The sequence below is a fragment of the Mastigoproctus giganteus genome, chromosome 11 (assembly GCF_048544385.1).
Source record: "Mastigoproctus giganteus isolate SK-2022 chromosome 11, ASM4854438v1, whole genome shotgun sequence".
Lineage (NCBI taxonomy): Eukaryota > Metazoa > Arthropoda > Arachnida > Uropygi > Thelyphonidae > Mastigoproctus > Mastigoproctus giganteus.
The window spans coordinates 66557624-66585083 of NC_143585.1; the positions used below are offsets into that span (position 1 = coordinate 66557624).

Consider the following 27460-nt stretch of genomic DNA (forward strand, 5'->3'; position numbering starts at 1 on the left):
ATTTGTTTGGAGAGTTCTGAGTTGAGGTTCCATAAGAAACTAATAGAATTCATAAAGGTCACTTTAATCGGGGCTATAGTTAGCTGACTTCCAGTGGAAAGAGGATTTTTCCCTTGTCTTTCCCAGTTTCTCAGCTCAGACAACTTGCACTCAATCTGCACACACTTGTACAGACATCATCAGCCATTTTCAATCCACTGCAGGATGAAGGCCTCTCCAGTTCCTGGTTTGTGCAATGGCCATCCATTTACTACCCACGGGCTCTTGAATTTCTTCCGTCCATCTCCGTTGTTGACTTCCAGGTTTTAATTTAGCTCCTCTTGGGTACTATTCTGTTATTTTCTTAGTCCATCTCTCTTCATGTCTTCGAGCTGTGTCCTGCCTGAGTCCATTTCAGGTTCTTTAGTTTTGATAAGAAGGTTCTTTATTTGTATTTTTCTTAATCCATATGTTTCTTTTCATATCCAACATTCTGATTCCTGATATAATTCATTCCATTCTTCGCTGTTTAGTTTTCAGCTTCTCTTCCATTCTTTTGATGAGTGCCCAAGTTTCACTTTCATAAGTCATGGTGGAGAGTATACATTGGTTCATTATTTTATTATCAGACAAATTGGGGTATTGCTCCTCAGTATGTGACTATATTTCCTGAATGCTATCCATCCGAAATTTATTCTTCTCTTGACTTCCAGCCATTTATCGTTGTTACAGCTGATGACTTGTCTACGTTAAGTATATAAATCCACCTTTTCAATTTCTACCCCTTCTACGATTATATCCCTTTCTCTGGCATACTTGTTCATCTTTACTTTTGTTTTAGCCATATTCATCTTTAATCCGAAATCCTTACTAACTCTGCATAACTGATTAAGGTTTTCTCTAATTCTTTGGGATCATGGCTTATGATCACAATGTCATCTGCCAGTCGTAAATGGTTTAGGGTACTCTCCATTCACATTGACTCCTTTCTGCGACCAGTCCAATCTTCTGAAAGCTTCCTTAAGGGCAGCAGTAAACAACTTCAGAGATATTGTGTCTCATTGTCGAACTCCTTTTTAAATTTGCTACTGTCTTTGCCTAGTCTAATAAAGGAGATAGCATTCTCATATATTTTCTTCAAAATCATAATGTATGGGGAGTCTATGCCTTGTCTTTCCAGTGCCCAAAACATTGCCTTATGTTGTATGGAGTTGAATGCCTTTTCATAATCTACAAATGCCAGGCATAATGGTATTTTATATTCATTTGCTTTCTCTATTAGCTGTGATATTATGTGAAGACGATTAAAAGTTGAGAATCCTGTCCAAAGCCAGCTTGCTCTTTCAGTTGATTCTCATCAAGTACTCTTTCTAATCTGTTAGTGATGACCCTTGGAACAACTTGAAGATGTGGGATAACAAGCTAATTGGTCTATAATTTCAGATTTCTGATTTGTCTCCTTTCTTATACAGCAAAATTATGATTGCATTATTCCACTTCTTAGAGGCAAGCCTTTCCTAATGTATTTTGTGAAAAGCCTTGCCAGTTTGTATCATGTCTCTTCATCCCAATTTTAATAACTCTGCAGTAACTTCATCTTCACCCGGAGCTTTTTGATTCTTCATTTTATTCCATGCATATTCTTTCTAATCAGGAAGGATATTGGGTATGTCGTATGTGTTGCAAATTTGTGATCCATCTTCACCACTGCTGGCATCATTCTCTTGCTCCTTATATAATACTTTATAGTAGTCTTCTGCTATTTGAATTATGCCTTCTCTGCTATTTATAAGTACACACTCACTATTTTTCAGAATCAATGTCATTTGTTTTTCTGTATTACTGCTCATGACTGCTGATTTAAGTCCTTTGTTTTCCCTTAATGCTTGTTCTACTTTTCTTGTGCTAAATCTTATATTCTCTCTGAGTTTCTTTCTAATGGCTTTGCATAACTCAGTATACTCAATTTTATCCTTGTCATTGTTTATCTTGCTCTTCATTTGTCATCTTCGGTTCATCACGACAAGTGTTTCTTGATTAATTTTTTCTTCTTTGGATTTATATTTTCATGTAGGTTTCTCGGGCTTTATCACTTTCAGAAAGTTGTATCCTCATTGATATCTTGGTCCTTAAAGATCTGCAGAAGCTCAAACTTGTTAAGTTTCAGTGCATATTGCTTTTTCTCTTCTTCTGTTATCTCAGAGACCTTTGTATTATTTAGTACAGACATAATGTACACTAAAGATCATACCACACGAATTGGCTCAATATGAACAAAGTTAGCCATTATGCCGAGACTCCCAGCTGACCAACCACTTCACTTAAAATATTTGACTGAAATGGTACATTTGGTGAATGACACTGAGGTATATGACAGTTCAGCATAATGTATGTGAAAGTTCTATATATGACAGTGCTGACTGACTTTTAGCATAGCATGCAATAGACAGTAAATGTCACAGACACTGTGTTGTTAGTGATGTAGTTTTCAATCAAATTAATTCCATTTGTGTTACAATTTGCATTTTACTTTTTTATTTAATGGTGATTCAAACAAAATGTTTGGGGCCCAGTAGTTCCAAGAAATTTTCAGGAAACACATGGTGTAGGATTTTTCCACAGAGCAGAAGCAAAGAGAATAAATAAGAAACAAAGGTTAGTTTTTTCCTCATTTATTCCATCACCCAGATGTCACCATTTCAAGGCTTGTTGTCCTGTCGTCAGTGGGTGGGCAGGTACCCTGGTGTTGCAATCTCTCATAATGTGGAATTAACTTCACAACTGGTTTTGCATGATTGCAACACCAGGGTACCTGCCCACCCACCAATGATAGGCCAGCAAGCTTTGAAACAGTGCTGTCTGGGTGGTGGTGGTGGTGCCCACTGAGAATAAGTAACAATAGTCTTCACTTATTAGTGAAACGTTATTTATTTGAGGTAGTGCAATACATGGTAACTTGTTGTGAAGGTAGTCACAATATGAGATGCAATTAAATCAATGTCTTTCCACTATGATTGTAGTTTTTCATTTATGAGCTATCTATGGTGTATTTACACCAATATTTTATAGTATAATTTCAGCTCATATTGCATTATACCTTATGCATTTCTATTTTAATATATTATTTTGGAGTTAAAATTACTGGATAAAAGTTTTTCTCCCCCCCTTTCCAAACCTTTTCAGTGAAAACGTGATTTAAATGACATTGTTTACTACCTCTGTAGTGATTCAGCAGTGGGATTTGTAAGCCACAATTAAGAGTACCCTGATAGTACAGAGGCTGATCACATTATGATCTCCTCATACATTACTGAATGGAAATGACTTAACTTATTTAGGTGCTAAAAAACACTTCCTAATAAAATTTTATCATTTTCAAACATTTCAAATAAAAAAATTGACAAACTTCTATAGTTGCTTAGCGGTGGTAGGGTACCCCACAGGTCAAGAAAATGCACTAGTTTTGAATGCTTATATCTTTTGATTTATTAAGCTGGCATTTATGAGTTTAATGTCATTAAACATGTAAGACATGGGAGTTTATTATTCAGACAAAAACATTTTGTGTGTGATCCCTGTGCATCCATGGATGCATTAATAGAGGCGTATGATGCAAGAAAGCAAGCTTATGCAGCATCAACCCATAAAAAAACCTCCCATTTCACCCCTACATTCAGGTTGCTCTTACGAAGAAAGGCTTAAGTTTTGCAAATTACAGTGTCTGGAAACTAGGCACTCGCATGCTCAATACTGATGGGATTCTTCCTCTTGCTCAGAATAATCACCTGAGAGGGCATAATTTCAAATTGAGGAAAGACAGTTATAGGATTGATGTGTGAAAATTTGCCTTTAGCTAGCAGGTGATTGATTGCTGGAACAAACTTTTATTTGTCGTAGAAATTGATAGCTTAAATAGATTCAAGGCAGAAGTTGACAAACATTTGGAGTGAGTGGATGGGTGAAATGAGAGGGTTTTTTTTTTTTTTTTGGCTGATGTTGTATAAGCTTGCTTTCTTGCATCATGTGCCTCTGCTAATGCTAATTTCATTCATTCCAAATGCCTGTCCAGCTCAGCCTTAAATTTATTTAGGCTATTAGCTTCCACAACAAGAGATGGAAGTCTGTTCCACCAATCAACTAACTGCTGGCTAAAGGCAAATTTTTGCACATCTGTTCTAGAACTGTCTTTCCTCAATTCGAATCTCTTCCCCCTCAGGTTCTTAATCTGAGCAAGAGGAAGAATCCCATCAGCATTCAGCTTGCTCAACCCATTCAAAGCCTTATACACCTCAATCAGATCACCTCGCATGTGCTACTCTCCAGACACGGCAATTTGCAGAACTTAACATTTACAGACATTGCTTGAAGTTTACCCTAACTGCATCTAATGTGCCTTATGAAATGTCCTCCACACTGGTTATGATTTCACCTTTCAGTTTTTCAGTGATCACAGGATTCAGATCTAGAAATTACAGTAGCCAGTATCATATAATCTCTTATACATGATATCGATTAGAAATAACCCTATCATTAAAATCTTCCTTCAAGAGAAGGAACCACATATACAATAAGTGGTCTTTTCTCATTTTGTTGAAAAAATGTTTCTTCCATGACTGGAAGAGTTGGAACAAAATGAAATTCAATCAGTTTTTGGCAGTGTTCTGCATTGACTGTGTAATCTAAGCCGATTTGATGGATTTCTTTCTGCCAACAGTGCAAACACTTATTTTCTAGCATAGACCCAGACTGTTTAAACTTCTTTCACACCTTGAAATTACTGATATTTCTGGAACTTTTTTGCATTCAAATCATACTTTAAACTCATACCACAAAGTAACTGTCAGTTTGAAAACTTTTCATACAAAAAACGTGAATGGCTCCATCATGCTCAATTTTCCTACTAGGGTGCATCACTAACTGATTAAAATATCTGACAATGCCATGTGAATACATAAAAAACAAAAAAAAAAAAAAGAGAGAGAAAGGATTCAAACTTGTTGGATCTTTCCTTTATGACCTCATAAAAGTGTAGAATTGTTCTATGTGCTTTGAATGGAGGTGGGAGTATTCTGTTGTATAGGATGTAGTATGTGTTATTTTATCCATTAACAATACTTTATTATATGAAAAGTATCATTGGCATTGTATATTAATTCAATGATGTCTTTTGTTGCACAGTTTTACATCTTTATTATAAGCAAAATTGGCACATATATATTTTTAGAAAGATTGTGACCTACTACAAAAAATAGTAAAATTTTTATTTATTAAAAATTTGCAAAGTAATTTAAAAAATTATTAAAACACTCCTTATTGGTAGTTCTAAAGTCATTCATACCCTTTGAGTACCCAGCAGCATTTGTTGATATCCAGTAATGTATTATTCACTTAAGAAAGTAATGCAATGTGTAACAAGAATGGTTGTGTGTAAATGACAAAGTAATTTCAGCAGGTTATGTGACTGGTGGTCACAGAACCTGCTGATGTGTGTGTTGTATAAACTTAATTGGAGGAGGAAAGAAATTACTATGCCATTAATATTTTATGGAAAATATAAGTTATTGAAGACTTTTTTTTTTTTTTGATTGGTCATTATCTAAAAGCCCTTGCATCATAACTTGGACTGCTAGTAAAAACTTTCAAAATTTTAAAACATTTTAGTTGTATGCATGCTTTTCATATCTAGAAGTTGAAGTTTCTCCATGGTAACATTGAAATGCGCTGTAGTTTCATTGATATGAAGTGTTATCAGTTTCATGAAGTTCATGTTTCAAAACTCGTATTAATCAGTCCACTAGATTGTTTAGCTGGTAGCTATACTATTGCATTTGTGACACAACTATTGATGCAGATCAAAAGTCAAAACCATTTTTTGGTACACATTGGGCATTACGTCATGTACAGTACAGTAGTATGGTATATTTTCTAAGAAATAACCATGTCCTCATAAAAATAGATAAGGATGAAGGTGCAAAAAGGAAGAAATACACCATTCTTATGCATTTGTCTTTTAATTTTGCTTCTGTAACCCATATTTCAATAATTTTGATTTTTTTTTTTTATCTTCCAGAAGTTTTGAGTTATGAAGTTTCACCATTATGAGGTGATTCAGAGCACAAGTGACACATCTTTATCCAAAAAAAGTTTTCAAAAAAAAAAAAAAAATAAATAAACATAAGAACTGTGATAGAAATTTCATGGCAGTAAAAATGAAGGATCTTGCTATTAATTGGGTTTAATGGCAAGATCCTTCATTGGATCAAAGGCTGGCTAAAAGATAGGAGACAGAGAGTAGTCATAAATGGACATACCCCAGGGTGGACTGTTATAACAAGTGGAGTCCCCTTAGGGATTGGTGTTGGGGTCGCTTCTGTTTCTTATTTTTCTTAATGACATTGATGAGGAAGATTGCAGAGAAAGTTGCCCAAGTTGGCTGATTGGTAGGGTGGTTAATGACAAGAACCAAGCCATTTGCTTCAAAGATTGATTTCACAAATAGTTTGAAAAATGGCAACTGAATTCTGATTCTTCTAAATGTGAATGGTTTTGCGCCTAGGGAACAAAAATCCAAGAGTTTACTTATAAGCTGGGGGAATAGAGTTAAGTGGTCCAGGACAAAAGATACTTGTGGGTTATGGTTTAGATAGACCATGAAATTTTCTATGAAGTTTAAGCAGGTGGCTAGGAAGGTACATCCTGTCCATGATATATAGGACTTTCATGAGTTGGGAAAAGGATGTCATTGTCCCTCTGTATAAGATGATGTTGAGATCACATTTAGAATATTGTACTCGGGTCTGGAGGCCATTCTTGAAGAAAGGCATAATGCTTCTGTAAAGGGTTCAAAGAAGGGCAGCCAAATTGGTGAGAGGTACCGTAATTCCCGATGTATAAGACATACCTTAATTTTGGGGCCCGAAATTTGAAAAAAAATGTATTACATAAAGTTATTTATTCATCATAAAATTCATAAAACTCATCACTGTCAAAACTCCCATCCATTAGCTTGTCCTCATCTGTGTCTGATGATGAATCACTGTCTTCATATATTGCCTCGTCCTCAGTTCCATCTATAGCATTTGAAATGCCATACTTCTTAAATTACCTGACAACGATCTCGATCTTGATATTATCCCAGGATCTTTTCACCCAGGTACAAACTTCTCCTATAGTTGGTTTCTTCACTCTTCCTGCTGGTGTCAAATTGTTCCCAGAATTCATCCACTTGGTTTCATTCGTCTCTCTCTTGTCAGCTTTGAAGGGTTTGTTAATGCTGACATCAAGTGGTTGGAGCTGGGATGTCAAGGTATGACGGCAAGTTTTGTTTTTTGCTCTGCAGCAATCTTCTTTGTATTTTTTGTTATGTGTGCCCTGAACTGATCAAGCACCAATAGGGTAGGTTTGCATAAGAGCCCACCTGGTCTCCTGCTCCAAACTTTCTCAAACCAGATCTTCATCCCATCCTGATCCATCCAACTCTTGTCATGAACGTGGAGAATCACTCCTCGAGGAATGTCTTCTTTTGGCATTGTTTTGCGTTTGAAAATCAGCATAGGAGGCAGCTTGGTTCTGTCATCACAACAATCTAGAACAACTGTGTAATGGCTCTTTTCATGTCCACTTGTCTTCACAGTTACAGTTTTCACCCCCTTCTTATCAACAGTTCTGTTACTTGGGACATCAAATTGAAGGGGGACTTTGTCCATATTTGCAATCTGTCCCAACTCAAACTGATGTCTTCCGACATTGAATGACAAAATGATGAAATTCAAGGACCTTCTGCTCATAGCTTTCAGGCATCTTTTCGGCAGGTCTGGTGCGTGTACGCATGCTTAGTCCATTCCGTTTCACAAACCTGAAGCACCAATTATGACCTCCTTTGAAATCAGTAACTTCTTTTTCATTAGCAATTCTTCTTGCCTCATGCTGTGAACCATCTTTGTGGACACAGGAATTCCAATTGCCCTTTGCTCCTCAATCCATATCTTCAATTCCCTCTTTAAATCGGGTCATTTTTCTGACCTGCCTCTGATGGCCTTCCTCTGCTGTGGCGTTTTCAGTAGGGTTTCTTCTTCCCGTAGCCAGTCTTAGATTGTTTTCTCAGTTGGAGGAGGACCAAACTTACGTTCAGCAGCACGATTTCCATTCACTTTTGCAAACTGGATCACTTTTAACTTGAATTCAGCACTGTATACGAAAATCTTTTCTGAGCCATTTCTGGGCAGAACGTGGCAAAACGTAACCTAATATACCGGTAACAAGTGTGAAACAATGAGCGCAAAGACAACAAGCGCGAAAAAGCGGGAAATGCAAGTAAAAAAAAAAAAAATCTACAACCACTGTATAAGATGCACCCAGTTTTTAGACCCCAAATTTTTCGAAAAAAGGTGCGTCTTATACATGGGGAAATACGGTGATTGCTGATTGATGCCCATGTGAACAATGTCGTAGAACAGTGGTGTCCAACCTATGGCCCTCAAATAATTTTTATAAGGCCCGTGCAGAAAGTGAACTAAAACAGCATCCATCACCACTGCTTGTGTAAGCGTCCAGCTCGGCTGTACCACGTGTACGTGTGGTTAAATGCAGTCCTATGTACGCTAAATACAGTTATGTATTTTGATATAGCTTGTTCATTGCATTGAATTAATTATTAATTTATATTGAATTTAAAAGAAATCATTCTTAAAAATATTCCAAAAGGGAAAAATCGATTTGGAGTGTTTGTTTTTGATCCAAGGTGAACTGAAGACTATTTCTTCATTGATTACTACGAAAAAGCAGCGTGTTTGGTGTGTCAGGAGATTGTGAGTTTTTAAAGAATATAATTTAAAACAACACTGATTCCAAGCATAAATCTTACTATCAACATAAAGGAGTGTTGAAAAAGAAAAGTGTTCAAAGTTACAAAACAAATTAAGAAAACAACAAAACACACTGAAAACATATCAGTCAAGAAATTTATCTGCTGTAAGTTCCAGTTATCAAGTTGCACATTTGATTGCTTTTGAAAATAAACTGTTCATTGGTGGTGAATTTGTTAAATGGTGTCAGTTAAAAATTGTGAAAGAAATTTGTCCGGAGAGAGAAACAATGATCCAAGACGTTAGTTTGTCTCGACAAGCAATTATTCGAAGAGTAGAAGAAAATTTGTTCCAGCAACTTTTGCAAAACATAAAACAAATTAAATATTTTAGTGTGGCACTGGATGACAGTACTGATGTAAATGACGCAGCCTAGCTCCTCATCTTCATACGTAGAATTGATCATAATTTTGTACCAGATGAAGATTTAGTGGATCTACAGAGCATGCATGGAACAACTGTGCAGGTGAAAATCTTTTTGAAAATTTTTACCAATCTATTGAAAAGTTATGAATAATTATTAAAAAAACTGGTAGGAGTCACAACTGCCGGGGAAAAAAAATATGATTGGTAAAAACATTGGGCTTATGAGTAGAATAACCAAGAAAATGACATATGAGCTGAACCTCAGATTGAATTCACTGCATTAGCATTAGTAGAGGCATTTGATGCAAGAAAGCAACCTTATGCAGCATCAGCCAAAAAAAAAAAAAAAAAAATAAATAAATAAAAAAAAAAAAAAGAAATCACTTCCACTTCACTCCTCTGTTTGTTCAAAATACCTGTCCAGCTGAACCTTAAACTTATTTAGGCTATCAACTTCCACGACAAGGGGTGGAAGTCTGTTCCACCAACCAACCACCCGCTGGCTAAAGGCAAATTTCCGCACGTCTATCCTACATCTGTCTTTCCTCAATTTGAATTTATGCCCTCTCAGGTGATTATTCTGAATGAGAGGAAGAATCCCATCAGCATTGAGCATGCTCAAACCATTCAAGGCTTTATACACCTCTATCAGATCACCTCGCTGGTGCCTAGTCTCCAGACACTGTAATTTGCAAAACTTAAGCCTTTCTTCGTAAGAGCACCCCTTTGTTCCATTCACTAATCTTGTTGCCCTTCTCTGTACTCGTTACAGCAGCTCTACATCCTTCTTGAAATGAGGCCTCCAGACCTGTATACAGTACTCTAGGTGTGGCCTGACCATTGCCTTATACAAGGGAATAATCACCTCCTTATCCCTGCTAGAAAAATTCCTATGTATCATTGACAAGACACCATGAGCTACTCTTGCAGCCTGTCTGCACTGCTCAGAGAACTTCATATCTGCCTGCACAACAACCCCCAGGTCCCTTTCATTCTCTACCACTGTCAGTGTAGTACCACAGAGTTGATACGTTGCTCTGGGGTTGCTGTTTCCCATGTGTAGTACTTTACATTTGTCAATGTTAAACTTCATTTGCCACCTCTCAGCCCATCTGCTCAACCTTTCCAGATTCTGTTGCAGCAGCATAGTGTCAGTAGTGTCCTTGACAACCCTGCCTACCTTTGTATCATCTGCAAACTTTGACATAAAGCTTGATATACCATCATCAATATCATTTATGAATACAGAAAACAATAATGGACCCAACACTGAGCCCTGAGGGACTCCACTAATAACATTAGTCCACGACGAGCAGTGTCCATTGATTACCACTCTCTGTCTTCTCCCCCTCAGCCACCCCTTTATCCACAGCAGCAATTTGCCTCCAATGTCACACTGCTCCAATTTGTGCAGCAGTCTTCCATGTGCAACAGTATCAAAAGCCTTTCTAAGATCCAAGTATATAATATCAAAGTTATTCCCTGCATCCAGTTCCTTTGTGACTGCATCATAGTATCCAATCAAATTGGTCAGGCAAGACTTCCCCTTAACAAAACCATGCTGTGTCCGAGCTATAACTGAAGTCTTGTCTAAATGATCCTGCAGTGTTTCTTTAACTAGTGCCTCCATTAATTTTCTTGGAACAGATGTTAAGCTCACAGGTCTATAATTACTTGTGTCAGCCTTTGATCCTCCTTTGTGAATTGGGGTCACATTTGCACATCTCCAGTCTGTGGGTACTTCCCATTATGCATCAAGAAGCTCTTTATGGGAAAGTATTGTATCTCCAACACGTTATGAATGTGATTATTTCAACTGTAAATTTTATAAGATCACATGGCCTTAATGTGGCTGTTGAAACATCACCAAATGTTTCAACACAGGAAAGGGGAAACCAATAAAACTATCAAATATGGAGTGGCTGTTTGATCTTGCAATTCATACATACATTTCTAGTCATTTAAATGCTCTTAATTTAAAATTATAAGGGAAAGGAAAAGTGGTCTGATTTGTTTGGTGACATCAAATCAATTCAGAATAAGTTGTTATTATTTAAATCCCGAATTGAACAAGGCAATTTAGTTCACTTTGAATGTTGCACCGACTGCCTTTGCATCAACTGTCTTTGCCCCACTGGAGATTACCTGGAGATTGCATTTAAGGAATTGGTAGCGGATATTCAAAGAAAGTTGAAGGTGATTGAGGAATATACAACAGGAAAATTTCTCAAACTGGAAAGTGGAATGCAATGTGCTGTCATCAGCAAAACTATAGATAGGATTTCCGGTCGATGGAGGGATAGAACTGAACCTTGGGGGAAACCTGCATTAGAAGAGAAATTAGAAGACAGAGAGCCATCTACCATCACCCTCAGAGAGTGGTCAGAGAGAAAACTGGATAACCAATTGCAAAAAACAGTTGGCAAACCATAAGATGGAAGCTTGGTACAAGATCTTTATGCCAAACATGATCGAAAGCCTTTGAGATGTCAAGAGCAACTGCTTGTGTTTCACTGAACTTTTCCATTGAATTTGTCCATAAATTGGTAACATAAGCCAGAATATCACCTGTGGATCTATACTGACGGAATCCATACTGGCGATTGTTGATCAGACGGAAGGTTTCTACATAGTTTAAGAGTTAACGGTTAATTGATTTCTCCATTACTTTAGAAAGAGTAGACGTAACTGCAATGGGACGATAATTGGATGGGAGGAATTCGTTGCCCTTTTTAGGAACTGGCTGAATAATAGCAAATTTCCAAGCAGAAGGAAAAACACCTTTGGATTAAGAAAGTGAAAAAAAGGCGGAAAAGAACAGGAGTAAGTTCAGGAGCGCAGGTGTCGAAAACAAGTGGAGAAATACCATCAGGATCTGGAGCTCCATCGAGAAATACCATCAGGACATAATCTTCATTATGTATTGAGATTGGCGTCACAAATTTTCAACCAAATTTTGAACAATTATTTAAAAATATCCAGCCTCAATCATCTCATTAAATGTTAAGTTTTGTCCAGTAAATGTTATTGTGTATTGCACTTAATAAAATTTTCGAATATTTCAATTTTAGGTTTATCATTATATTTATTTATTCACATTAATATTGAAAAGCAGTGATCTTTTTAGGTTGTAAATTTTCTCAAGTGAGCATTTAAATGCAAAAGTGAAGTCTTTTTTTTTAAACAGAAGTGAAGTATTTAAAACAAAAAGAAAAGTAAAGTATTATAAAAAAAAACAAACAAAAAAAATAAGTCATATTTTTATAATTGTAATAAAATCTAAAAAATAAATCACTGACATTATTGTACATAAAAGTGCTGGGAATTTGCATTTTTTATATATAGCTTGAAAAGACAAAACTATAACATGAAAATAGAAACTTCCTTTTACATGTAACAAGGTATGGAAAATGTGATGCACAATTTTTTTCTCGAATTACTCTTTGCGGCCCGCAAAACAAATCTAACTGTGAATACGGCCCCCGTAAGGGAAAAGGTTGGCCGCCACTGTTTTAGAAGGTGCTTACTGCAGAGTATTGCAACTGGACATCTTATGGGTGAGGGACCTGTTAAAGATATATAAGGTTCTGAAGGGAATTGGTAGAATGAACAAGGTTCATTCTACCAATTGGGTTCATTCTACCAGAAGGGAATTGGTAGAATGAACAAGGTTCATTCTACCAATTCCCTTCATGTTCCCTTTATGGTTTAACTGGTAGGGGAGAGAGAGAAGAAACAGGAGCAGAAATATGAAAGTTTGGGAAGTAACAGAAGGCTGGATCTCAAAGTTTATTTCTGGGTAGCATGTTGTCAATGATTGGAATAAATTGCCTGTCAAAGTGATTGAGGCAGAGAGCTTAGTAAAGTTCAAAGTGGAATTGGATAGCTCCTTTTTAGCGATGGGGAAGGTATGAATGGTAGGGATTTTTTTTTTTTTTTTTTTTTTTTTTAATATGCAGAAAAAAGTCAGCTTCCTTGCGTCATTAGCCATTATAACACTAGTATTGATTAATTTATTTGTATACATTAGGCAATACAAACTTTGTTGTTTGGAAAACAGATCTGTGTATTTTGTATAATATTTACGATAAAGAAAATATAATAATAATAAAAAAATGAACTTTCTTGGTTTCTACTGTGAAAGTTCTTATAATGATTTGTTGTTCACCGGCTCTCATTTAAATCAATCTACATTGGCAGAACCCAGTTTTGTCATTTTCTTTATTAGAAATTTGGCCTTTAGAACCTTGCAAAAGACTAGTAGAAGAACATGTTGCTAATTTTTTGTAGTGCATATTAGGTACAGGAGAAATGTATCTAATATATGTTTTTTTTTTTTTTTTTTCCCCCTTTGAGGCCCACCGTGTGGTATCAATCACATGGTGGGCCTCAGATTTTCTTGTATGACCCCTGTCAAGGGTCATGCAAGAAACCTTGTCTACCTTGCCCTTGCATAAAAAAGTTTATTTGATAAATATTTTAAACAAGGTTGAAGCTTTGTTTAAACTTTATGACAAAGGACTACTCTTTTGCTTCAGATCTATCTAATCATCAGCCACCATAATGTGTCATATACTTCATCTGTATACATTACCTGCACTGTGAAAGAAACATTACTTTTGCAGTGTTGTGTAATGTCTATCTACATATGTGTTCCTTCTGGTGGCTGGCCAATTCAGTTAAATTGAAGTTTCAGTTGCATCAGAAATACCCTCCTTTCCTAAATACTTGTATAATCTGCCTTTATTTATTTTGTAGTTTTTCTAAAATATATTTTACAAAAAAGATTCTTTGAAATCTTTTTCTAAAAATAGTTGATAGGGGCTGAAACGTGTTATCTTTATGACCCACAGACTTCTGAATGGAAGTCTTGTCTCACAAGAACAAAAAAATCGACATTAGCTCCTTGAAGCCGACGACGGATCCGTGAATAACGTCATGTGAAATGAAAAAAATACAATTTAAGTTTAATAAAATTAGTTTTATTTTATTCGGTATTTCATTTGGCATGACGTTATTCATGGAAACAATAGTTGAAACAATTCAAACTATTAACATTCCGATTGATGAACAAGTCGATACACGATTGACCGCGCGTAGTAGATTTTATAGGATCTGATGCAAGTTTAAGATTGAATGTTGATTTGTTTCAACGTTAGATTTGTGATTTTGTTGAAATCTTTGAACATGTTTAGTTGATGTAACTTTCAGCATTGTCACAACTTAACTAAATGAAACAACCACACTGCTCGACAAATGCAAAACAACTGGGCAAAGGATCTTCAGAACAAATGACATCATCCCACTGACATTTGATAACTCTGCTTCATACCGTTTGAAACTGGTTCAAACAGGTTACAGGTGGATAGGCCAACAACATAACCACAACAAATGCGAAGTAATTGAACGGAGTAGCTACTTTAACGAGTTTTCAACTCTCGAAAACTAAAAACCCAATTTGAAATCTATTTATACGTCTTTGTAGAGCAGCGCGGTTGTGTTGTTGTGGTGGTGCAACAATTTTGTTGCTCAATTGTACACAACTTGTTGCATCACTGTACTTGTTGCGTACAATTGAGTTTTCTTGGGCACGTGCATTGTACTTGTTGCATCACTGCACTTGTTGTGTCACTGCTATTGAGAGTGAAAGTAACTAAGGCGCAACGGCAAATGACCAAATAGCAAACTTTTTAGTTTTTTTGAAAAAAAATTATATTAGATATCAAAATTTCTAATTTTTTTCTTGCGTATTCATCAACAGCATTATATACCTGACAAAATAAGGATACATTTATTATACTTTTGTCTATTAGTTTCGGAGATATAACAGCAATTAGGCATTTCACTTTTTGTGACACCTAGGGTACCCCCAGTAGACGTTATTCACGTCAAAAAATTAGGATTGGTATATCTAAGTTACGCTATAATTAGTTTTTGACTACAAAGGTTATATTGTTAGTAAGACTGTCTGTGGGCTGTGTCCTGAGGTAATTGTGTGGATACAAATTTGCACATTGCAAGATCAAGTTCATATACTTTGCTGTGCTGTTATGTTGGCTTCAGTAATGCTACAGCTGCCAGCATACTGCTGCTTTGGTGATCCAGAGTATAAATGGACGATTATTTAAAAATCATTAAACACTTATAGATACAATCAGAAGGAAGAGGCCTGAAACCTGACCATGTGCTGTGTTGATCCCCCACCCTCAAAAAATAACTAAAGTACTCATTAAAGCAGCATTTCCCAAATAGCGTCCACAGCTTAGTAAGCCCTTGAGATTTAAAAAAAAAAAAAAAAAAAACCACCGAACCAGTCCTTAGAAAATATACAAATAATTATTTGATTATATCATTATCGCACAACATTCACGTTGTGGCAGGTTAAAACATATCACTATGAAACTAGTTGGTTGTATTTGGTTTTCACCAAAAACAAGTATAAAAATAGATTGAATGTCAAACCAGATTTGAGGATAAATCTTTTTTCTTTTGTGCCTGACATAAATTTTCTGTGTGATATTATGCACACATAATATATGACTTATTATAATAAAATTAAATAAAACGTAAAAAATACTTATTTTTTCATTACATATTTTTTTTATATATGCATTTATATTTTTGGCCATAAGAAAAGGGGGTACCAAACAACTGGTCCCCAGCTATATAAAGTTTTTGAAACTGTATTAAAGCATTGTTTTTCAGCCAGTGTTTCATGGAACCCAGATGCAAGTATTGTTCAAGTAGTTCACCAAGAAATTTTCACTTATCTACATTTCAATTTTTTTTTGCATTTTAAATAAAAAGAAAATACACTTACTATATCCATAAGGCACCTCCTTAGCCAGGTGGGCTGGAGAAGCAGTGCGTAGCACACGCTTCTTGATTAGACAGAGGTTCAAGCCCATGACCACCAAATACGGAGGATGCGGTAGGTCAGGGAATGACCACCGCAAATCCCCATCCCGGATAAAGGGTGAGGGTTGGCGTCAGGAAGGGCATCCGGCCGTAAAAATTTCATGCCAAAACAGTAAAAACGCTGACCTCATATATATATATATATATATATAATGGGGAAAAAGGAGAGGACAAAAAAAAAAAAAACACTTACTATATCCATACTAAAAACAGATTCTTGTGTCATAATTAATTTCAATTATTTTGTTTTTATTCATGAAGACAAAAGTTTTTTTGTTTTTGTAGAAAGTGAATAAATGAAATATAAAGTTTATATAGATTTGGTATTCCACCAATACATGGAACTCCACATACAATGTTTCACAAATTACAGAACTACCAAAAAAAAAACCAAAGATTCTTTTTTGCAGTTATTATAGATTGGTATTAAAAATGTGTAGTTATCTATAAATATTATATTAATTTAAATAAAAATTTAGTTCTGGAACTTTTGATTCTTACCTTGCTATATAAGCTTGCTTTCTTGCATTATGTGCCTTTACTAATGCTTAAAAAAAAAAAAAAACCCTGTTGTATTTCAAAGAACTGAAATGCAGTTCTTTGAAATACAACAGCTAAATCCAGATCTCATATTTTGATTTTGGAAAGTTGGCAGGTATGAAGATAAACACATCTGCAGCTTGAGTACAAAATCAATTGCAGGTTCTGAATTATAGTAGTAGCAGGCATGAAAGATGAAGGAAAATAACACATGTGTAATGAATGCAATTGTTAATTACATTACAGAGGTCAGAATTATTGATAATTTCCACAGAAATTATCAGCAGTATTTGACAGGTTTACAAACAGTTAACACAGTTGGACAGTACAGTGCCAATTAGTGTTAACTGTTTGTTTAACCTTGGGAAATCACTTAAAAGCCAGAATATTCAAAAGAGAACAAATGTGTAGAGAGTAAAGATGCTTTATTAAAAGAGAGAAGTAAAGCAACAGACATCATATTCATCTATTAGAATAGAAAACAATTTACTGCAAATTGTTTTGAAGTCATTTGAACACAAAGTAAAAAGTGCCCCTGAAGAATTCTCTCGCTCTGTTATTTGAGCAACTGTATCAAAAGTTTTTAGATACAGTTTTTAGTTAAATGTCCAACTGTGACAGAAATTTCAAGTTGACAAAGAAAAAATTAATTTTGAAGGTGGTAAATGATCACTTCATCTGATAACTAAAGAAAAACTTTACATGAAATATGGCAAGACTGATAACATATAGAAAGATTGGATAATGTTTCCTGTAAATAATCTTTATAAAACATATTCTAAATAAATAAACTACTACAAGAAAATAATAAGAATTTTTTAAAGATCCTATATGTTCAGTACAATGCATTCTTAATGACTTCACTACACCTATCCCTCATTTACACAGTTTTGGTTTAGCATGGTTGAAAAAATGCTGCTACATTTCGATTTACACAGTGAAGTTTCGGTTTAACACTTTTTTTTTATTATTTATAAAATACAACAAACTACAAAGAGCCATTAAAATGTGCTGTCATGCTCATCCTACATTGGAGAAACATATATAGGACTCAACATGGCAAAATCAACAAGTCTGAAACAGCTGCACCTGCCCTTTCCTGCTTGGGCACATGGGACATCCCCAACACCATAGTACTGATGACAGATTTGTCATACTCCAGAAGAACTTTCAAAGAAGCCTACTTCATAAAATATTTCAGAAGCTCTACAATCAACAAGAAGGAAGAAGTTAACTTTCATCACACTTGTTATAACCTATTCCAGAATTTCTTGGAAAAGATGCTTGCTGGAAAGCTATTTGGCCAGAAGTAGTTTTTACTGGTAATAGTATCCCACCAGCAGAGACTGAATATTCCCAGATTACTGATTTGGCACATGTAGTTGGAGGAGAAGGATTTGATGATTTGACCGTTTGTGATATTCAAGAATTTATGGTGGAAAGAGAGCAGAATGGAGGAGAAGAATTGATAGACATGTTTATCAACCATTGATGAATCTGAAAGTGATTGTGATGACCAATTCCAGCACTTACAATGAGAATGATGCTGCTGCTGAGCATAATAATATTGCAATCTGAGTAATAAATGTTTAACGAAGGAACAAAAAGATGTGCTGAATTTAGGTGTAAAGTTTGTGTTTGTTTCTCGAAACCTTCCGATAGTGGAAATGCCGACCGGGCTAGCTGGGCAGGTAAAGTGCCTGTCTGGCAACCCAAAGGTCGTGGGTTCGAATCCTGCCTCGGGCTTGGATCAGAGTAAATGCAAAAACTTCGGGAGGTGCATTGTGGCCACAGAAGCTGTGCCAACAACTAACAAAAAAAAAAAAAAAAAAAAAAAACCCGATAGTAGAAATAGCTATGGGTATTAAAAGAGCAGTGAAGAAGTTACAGGCTGCCATAGCTAATGAAACATGCACTAGAACTTTGGTGGTTTTGGGCCAGGCTCATGCAGTACCTTCTAATCTCACTACAATCCAGAGGAAGGCTCTTAGGGAGTTAAGACAGGATGACAGCATTGTTGTTTTACCCACAGATAAAGAGAGGTCAACTGTGATCCTCAACAAAACTAATTACCATCACAAGGCCTTGGAACTGTTAAACGACAGGCCAACATACGGTGACCCATAGGTGATCCTTGGTACGATTAGAACGGCAAGTCAACAAAATGCTGCAGGGTTGGTTGAATGCTGGGAAGATTTCCAAGGACACCTATTTGACACTTCATGTCATGTGATATCAGTTGCCTAGATTTTACGGCCTACTGATAGTTCATAAGGCAGGGATTTTGCTTAGGCCAATTGTATCATTTGTTGGTAGCCCTGTGCAGGCACTATCTAGATTTTTAACCAAATTGATTTCTCCTATTGTGCAATGTTCAAGCTTTATCATTAAGGACAATAGAGAGAATGCTCAGGCACTTCAAGACTGTGAGGTTATGGTGTCCTTATTCACATGCATCAAAATTGAGCATGGTGTGAGGTGTGTATGCACGGAGAGGGATGAGACCTTAAGGGAAGGAATTTGTAGCGGTGTCAAATTAGCTTTTCTAGTATTACCATGTTATATCAAATACTGTGTATAAGCAAGTTCACGGTGCAGCTATGGGCTCTCTGATTAGTACTATTTTTGCCAACTTAGCCATGGAAGAGCTGGAGTCCAGAATTTTTGGTGGGTCTGTTCCACCTCCTCCCATGTGTGCATGGAAATGCTATGTCGATGCTACCTTTGCCATTGTACAGAGGGGAGGAGAGGATGAGGTTCTCAGCTTCCTCAAAGGTTTCTCCCCTTTCATTCAGTTTGCCTCAGAGGTGGAAATACAGTACCCTCCCTTTCCTTGATGTGTTGGTTTGTAGGGATGGCCCCAGAGTGAAAATAAGAGTGTATAGGAAACCTATGTGCCAGGGACAATACATATTTTATAAAACAGCACAAGCCAACAATCATAAGAATAGTGTAATTAGGGCCCTATTGGGTAGGGCTGGATCCTACTGTAGCACCTCTGAGGATAGAATGGAGGGGGATTAAATAGGTCACAGTGGATCTCTGAAAGTGCGGCTACCTTCAGAGGATCTTGGCATTCGAAAAACTGAACAGATGCGAAGAGAGGCCTCCTCATCTGCTGCTACAGCATACATTCCCTACAATCCTGGCTTAACAGAGCGAATCTCTAGAATATTAAGCACCTGTCAGACATGCTAAGTGTGCAGCTACTGGGGTGGAAATTGCACACAGTCTTATCAAAGGTAAAAGATCCTGTACCTATTGAGGGTACAAGTAGGTTTATGTATGAGACCAATTGTCCAGACTGTGAAGAATGTTGGAGAGACAGAACACAGGTTTAAAGATTGTATAGGGCAGGAGTGGCCAACTTAATTTGTGATGTGATCTACTTTTTTCCTTCAAAATGTGCTGTGATCTACCATCTCAAAAATTTCGTTGCAATTTTAATGAAATAAAGGTGCACAAATCGAGGGATGACTGTATATTTAAAATTCGTCGTGATCGACTGGTAGATCGCGATTGACTCGTTAGCCACCCCTGGTATAGGGGAATATATTAGTGCAATAATGACCACAGACTATGGGAAATCTGCTGTGGCTAAACACTTCTGAGAGGAGAACCATCAAATCTCTCCACGCAATATCATCATTGTTGATCGTTCGCATAGGTATTGGAAATGGTTTGAGAGCTTGCGGATTTGTTCTTCGAAACATAATACCATGAATAGTGATAGGGGAATCCATATTCATCCCCTCTTTGAAACCATAATTCTTGGGTAGGTAGGATGAATGGTTCTGCTTGGCATGCTCCTGAGCCATTTCTGGTCTTCATGCACATGGATGTGCTGTAACAGTCTAGTTTTACTGTTAAAGGAGAGAGGTGGTCACCATTGAAAGCTTAGGTTGTTTTATTGCTTTTATATTTTGTATATTTTAATGTTATCTATCATTTTATTGCCTTTAAGTCTACAGTTTGTCAGTGTATTTTATTTTTACAACAAAATTTTGTCCTGTCTTATTTTATTATTATTCAATTTTAATTTATGTTAATAAAGTTTCAGTCATATACGGTTGGTGTATTCATTGCAATTATTATGAGACTTACTAAGAATGATCTGGTGCATGTGTTTAAAAGCTATCTTGTCACTGGCTTCTACAAGTCAGTGACAAGATAGCTTTTAAACACTCCAATGTAACAAAACCAACAGGCTGTTTGAGTAGAACTAGCACAGTCAACCCTAAACAGCTGGGTTGTCTTCCATTGCAGAAAATGCCAACACTTCCCAAGACATTCCGCTTAGATGATTCCAGTGGTATTGGTGCCAGAAATAGCAGAGTTCTTCTTTAGCATGAGGAACACACCGTCACTGCTGGTTGAACTCTGTCCAAATAGCAGTGTTTTATGGACAGTATATGATGATAATGACAAAAAGTGATTATTTGTTTAACTTGACAGGTGTCTGAAGGCTGTTTGGAAGCACTTGATTTTTATTTAAATGCTTCTAATTTGTTTTAATATATTTTGTCACTAATGAAGTAAACTGGTATTATTCATGAGTTTATGAAACATCTGTTTTGTTAATTAATTTAATAAGTTGTTCCCATTTTTCTGTGTTTGTGCATAGTTTCCAACAAAAGTGCCTGAATTACTGTGCAACTTGCCAGCAATAAACCGGCATTATTAACACAAATGCAAAGTGCCCTTTTATCTCTCAACAAAAAATATTATTTAATTTTCATTATTGTTTATTGAAACTGTGGACATGTATCAGGAAAGTAGGTTGGTGGTAATTTTCATAGTTTCTTTCCTAACCTTTACCAAACTAATTCCAGTTTCAAATTTTGCAGACTTAATTGAATTAGGGGGCCATGGTTTTTACTTGGGCTTGATTATACTTAGCATACCTACCTGTTGCGATTATAAATCACTGAACAGATCTTGTGGCCAAAACCTTTTTTTTTTTTTTTGCAATCCAGGGTTCACTAGAAAATTTTGATAAAGTGAGAATTCTTTATAGCGAAGTTTGTTATTGTCAGATATGGCTGTATTTTTTTGTGACAGTTGTTTTTAAATGACTAGCTCATTTGTGTAATACAGAATTTTTCTTTTGTTATCTAAACCCTGATTACTGCTTCTTACGTTATGACCCTAGAAGCGATACTATACTATATATAGGTCTTGTTAGAATAGCAAGAGATGGCTAAATTAGGAAGATGGACTGAAAAGTGGTGATTCAGGTTTAACATAGATAATTATAAGGTACTAGAATTGGGTAGCAGTATCCCAGAATAATATACCAATTGGGTGGTACCACGCTTAAAGTAGTAAAGAATGATAAAGAACTAGGGGAAATTGTACAGCCTGATATGAAATTCTCTGAGTAATGTAGACAAGCTGCTAGGACAGCTCATTTTTTCAATGAATTATAGGAATTTTGCTAGCAGGGACAAGGAGGTGATTATTCTGTTGTATAAAGAAGTGGTTAGGCTGCATCCTGAGTACTTCAATCAGGTTTGGAAACCTTATTTTAGGAAGAATGCGGATCTGTTGGAATTGTTCCAGAGAAGAGCAAATAAGATTGGTCAGAAGCACAAAAGGGTACTCTTACAAAGAAAAACTTCAGTGCTGTAAATTGCAGCATCTGGAATCTTGACACCCACGAGAAGACCTGATTGAAGCATTTAAGGTATTAAATGTTTTAAGTAAACTATGCTAATGCCATTCTTATTCTATCTTAGACAGCACACAAGGGAACATAAATTGGAAAACACTGATTGCTGAATTTATGTTAAAACTTGCTTTTATTCAGAGAGTAATTGATTGAACAAACTTCCATCTGGTATTGTGGAGGTGTATAGTTTGAATAAATTTAAAGAAGGTTTGAGAAAATTATTAAAGTGGCAGAAATGATATATTTTTTTGTAGTATAAGCTATTTATAAATGTTCGCATCCATATATATTTTCCTATGTGTGGCACTTGTGCCATAGGTTCATCATCACTGATATAGGATGATAATCCTGTCTTCGCACATCTCCCATTCACTGTACAATTTAAATTCATGCATGAAGGATTGTCAGGAGAGATTCACACAGAACAGGTTATTCTGCTGAAGCAAACTTTTTATTTTAGTAACCTGCTGTTAGAATGCTTCCTCTCTTGTGTAGATAAGGCAGCATATTCATATTATTTAAAATCACATTGACAATTTCAGATTTCTAAATTACGTATTTCAGTAACATAACTTTATACTGATAAGTGAATAATGTTATTAATTATGAAAAAGCTATGTATTAATTAATTTAACCTATTTTTTTTTCTAATTATAGGACTGTGTTTCATGAATTGCGGGTAATTATCGAGGTATACTCAAATCGACCTGGATTTCCCAATGGTATTCGTCAGATTTGTCACAAACTGATAGCATTTGTTTCAAATTTGGCTCCTCCTATAGCAGCAAATCAGTGAGCCTCTACCAAAAGGAATTATAATTTTAAGTAAATATACAAATCATGAATTGGGGTTGGGGTGGGTTGATAGAGATTGGTGTATGTGAACAGGTATTTCTTCATGAAGTTAAAACTATTAATTTCATTATACAAGTTTTTATTTTTTTTTTATTGTATAAATATTTTGTAGATGATTGTTTCAAATAATTCATTAAATATGTTTCTGTGGGTACTTATTTACTACATTGTTTCATTGAATTTTTTTCTATAGGATATACTGCAATTGCTCACAGCAACAAATATCTTTAAAATTATTTATTAGATCACGTTTTCATGAAGTATGATAGTCATTTGACGTAAAACATCTCACTATTAAATATGATTTTGATGGAAATACCTCCCATACACCCTTAAGAATTCTTTGCAACAATCTCTTTCACAAATTACTGCGGAGAATGTGATGATGTTATGAAAATATTTTTGTGATATTCAATTAGGGTTGTAACACACACACACACACACACACACACACACACACACACACACACACACACACCATTTTCCTGCCTCTTAACATGATGAACAGATAACAACAATGTTATGTTCAACAAAATATGTTATGTTCTATAATGTGGTATGTACAGTAATCATTATTTTTGTTGATTGTAATGCTAGTAATATTTATTGAATTGGATTTGAAATCTCATTCCATGGTATATTTGTTAAGTTAGCAGGTATGAAACAAATTCTAAAAATTATATGCAGTAATATAACTTCATGTATTTGCAAACCTACTGTTTGTCAAATAGGGCTTTATGCATTATGTAAATTTATTTTCTATAGCCCAAATATAATAAAAGTGCACTCCTCTAGCCAACTTAGCTGAATTACAGAATTAAAAAAGATGTGAATAATTTCTTAAATTAAAATAATAAAATAAGATAATAATAATGAAATTTATTGAAATTAAATGAAAAACTGTGCTTGGTGGGGGGGGAGGCTCAGAAAAAGTGGTGGTTGTTTCATTATAGAATAATGAGACAACTGCCACTTTTTTGAGACATTATTGAATAATGAGACTATAAGATGTATTGACTTGAGATATTGTCTTTAAAAATGCATTGAATCCTGGCCTAGAAATGATAAAAAAAAAAAAAAAAAAAAATAGATAAAAACTTTGGTGTGTTTCTGAACCAGGATAAACAGTTACATAATAAGACAGTAGTTCTTCAGTGGGACCTACAGTGTGAGAAGTGCATTTTTTTATTTTATTTTATTTATTTTTTTTTGGCAAATTATATTAAGTTTAAATTGTACAAATTGCAAATCTTATGAAGTCATCTGAATTTTAATGGGGGGGGGGGGGGAGAGAGAGAGAGAGAGAGAGAGAGAGAGAGAGAGAGAGAGAGAGAGAGAGAGAGAGAGAGATTCTTTACCTTAATTTCTAACAAAACTATCAAAATAGTAATTAACTTCCCCCTAAAAAATAATTATCATTGTAGAACTGTTAGTATAAATGGTTATTTCAATACAGAAATATAGAAGAAGCTGCTTATTTAAAAACTGTATATTACCATTATTTAATATTTGCAGGCAAATGTTTTTTGTACTTGAAATATGGTTATATAAAGTCATCAACTCAAGAATGCAATGTAGGTTTAACTAGAAAGACATTACATATTCTGAAATTGTAATTGGGTGGATCAAAGAGAAAATATGCCAAAAGCATATACAGCAACCACTCTTTGGTGTAAGAACAGCTATCGGTGTATTAATTCAGTTGCTTTTTACGTTTCATTGCTATTAGCACTTATAGCAAAATGTGGCATCTTTTCTTTGTCATATCAGGAAAAATAAAAGTGATAAGAATTTAGTCCACATTAGGGGGGGGGGGAAAGAATGTTATCAGTGTAATAATACATACTTCAGAAATTTACAGAATCATGTAATGTACAGTACCCTGATTAAAAAAAAAAAAAAAAAAAAAAAACCATACTCAATTAATTCCTCTTAAAATAAAAAAGTAATACAACAGTTTACTTGGAGGGGGGGGGGGTCTAAGTTATTGTTCATTATTATGTTAATAAATTGATAGATGCTACACTATTATATCACATATTAAGTAATTTATTATCGAAATGATACAGTTTTAAAGGAATTGAACTGCCTTAATGCAAACACTTAAACTGTTTGTTTCAAGAACTCACTGTTTTGCTTCTTCATCAGGCCTATGGAAAATAGGACATTGTTTGAGGAGTTGTCCTACAAGTTTTCAATTTGATAATTGATTATTTACAATACAATATACTCTATGTTATAGTCCTTTAGATGTACAATTATCATATAATTACACTTTTGCTTGCAATTTAATGAACTCATAAATTAATAAATAAAGGTAGTTTATGAAAAATCCCTAGAGTTACTCACAAAATTAATTGGATGGGCTTACCTGTTAACGTGATTTGGGCGTGGTGTCTCATGGTCTGGTTGGGGAAGACTGGGGTGGTAGGAGTGGGTTGACTGATTTATACAGGTTAGGGTTGACTTGGTGTAGCTAATGAGAGATTGTTGCATCCATTGTGTTGTGGTTGTTGTGTAATGCAACAACTTCTCATTGGCTACACCAAGTCAACCTCAACCTATATAAATCAGTCAACCCAAGCCTTCCACCCCAATCTTTTCCAACCAGACGAAGAGACTCCCTGCCTTTATGTTAATAAGCATATACAGGTAAGACCTAAGATCATGCAAACAGGTAAGACCTAACTAATTTTGAGAGTAACTCTAGGGATTTTTCATAAACTTATCTTTATTTATTAATTTATGAGTTAATTAAATTATAGGCAAAAGTGTAATAATTATGCAACAATTATACACATAAAGGACTATAGCATAATTAGAATATGTTGTATTGTAAATAATCAATGATCTATCTCCCACCCCATGGGTATGAAGATGGAAAACAGCAAGTTCCTGAAATGTAGCCATAAATAGTTTGTGTTTGGCATTGAGGTTTTTCAGTTCCTTTATAATTGTATCATTTCGATAATAAACTAATCTACCATGTGATATAATAGTGTACAGTACTTTCTATCAATTCATTAACATAGTAATATAATAGCTCTCTTTTTTCTTTTCTTTTTTTCAGATACTGCCTTCGAGTCTCAAATCCAGTGGCAGCGTCGCAGTTTTTTACTTTTTGATCTCTCATTCACTCACTCACCACAGCTATACTTATTTTATATTTTGTATCTGCCTTACATTCAATCTTCACTCATTATAGTTGCTGTAAGAATATTGCTATCAAAGTATACATTTTCCACCGAGTGTAATGATAAGATTCACTGTTAACATGCCCAAGTCTCTATTAATACTTTTTTCATCAGTATTATTACCAGTTTCATTGTCCACACCAAATTCAGCTTCTCTGAAGCTACAGGCAGTGCTGTCAGGATATTATATTTCACGAAATTGTCACTATATGGATTATAATTCAGTACATTTAGTTTTAGTTCTTGTGTTTTTTCCATGGGAGCAATTATTTTTATTGACTTTTTATATTTATCTTAAGCAAATATGTTATTCCCAGATCAAAAGGTTGTAATTTCCTGATGTCATGGACAGGGAAGATGGTGATCACCTGTATTTCTCAGAAAAGCTGTTTGATAGATGGCCAGTGTACCTGTTGACAAAGTACCTTTTTTTTACAAAGCACACCTCACCATCTTTGTATCAAACTACTTAGGAAGTGAAGAAAATTCTGCTGTATTATCCATGCAGTTCTCTTGTTACATGCCTTACCTGCAGTGAACTGGCTTTAGGTGTCACATTGATGTGTTCAAGATGGAGTTGTTGTAGCCTTCCAAGTATCAAAAATATCAAACATTAATGCATTATCACCCCAAGCACTTATATGCTTATGGTGTCCATGTACATTGCATTCCCTGCACATGCCCTGAATTGGTTCTGCTTATCGGCATGGTATTATAGGCATGTCCTAGTTTCTGGAATTTCCTCAATCATAAGAGATTTCAACTTTTCTGAATTTATGGAGAGCAAGATAGACAGGGAAGGTGGTGATCACCTGTATTTCTCAGAAAAGCTGTTTAGTGGATGGGCAGTGTATCTGTTGACAAAGTACCTTTTTTTACCAGCACACCTCACCATCTTTGCATCAAACTACTTAGGAAGACAATAAAATTCTGCAGTATTATCCATTATCCAAAAGCAAAGACTAAGGTGTTGTCTTTGCATTTCATACAAAAGGTTCTTCTCAGGTAGCATATTATAAAGGACTGTTTCATTTAAGATGAAGATGTTCTTTGACTCATATATCCCTGTAGGA

At 35.3% G+C, this 27460-nt stretch overlaps 1 protein-coding gene across 1 annotated transcript in view; it reads left to right on the plus strand.

The window, feature by feature from the left end:
- The window catches only part of LOC150078080 (transmembrane protein 33-like), a 138689-nt gene extending 115382 nt beyond the window's left edge, over positions 1 to 23307 (plus strand). Inside the window, exon 7 of the mRNA XM_090384260.1 lies at positions 22996 to 23307. Coding sequence (XP_090240386.1) covers positions 22996 to 23134 — 139 coding nt within the window. The 3' untranslated portion in view covers positions 23135 to 23307. The remainder of the gene's footprint in view (positions 1 to 22995) is intronic.
- The last annotated feature ends 4153 nt before the right edge of the window (positions 23308 to 27460 follow it).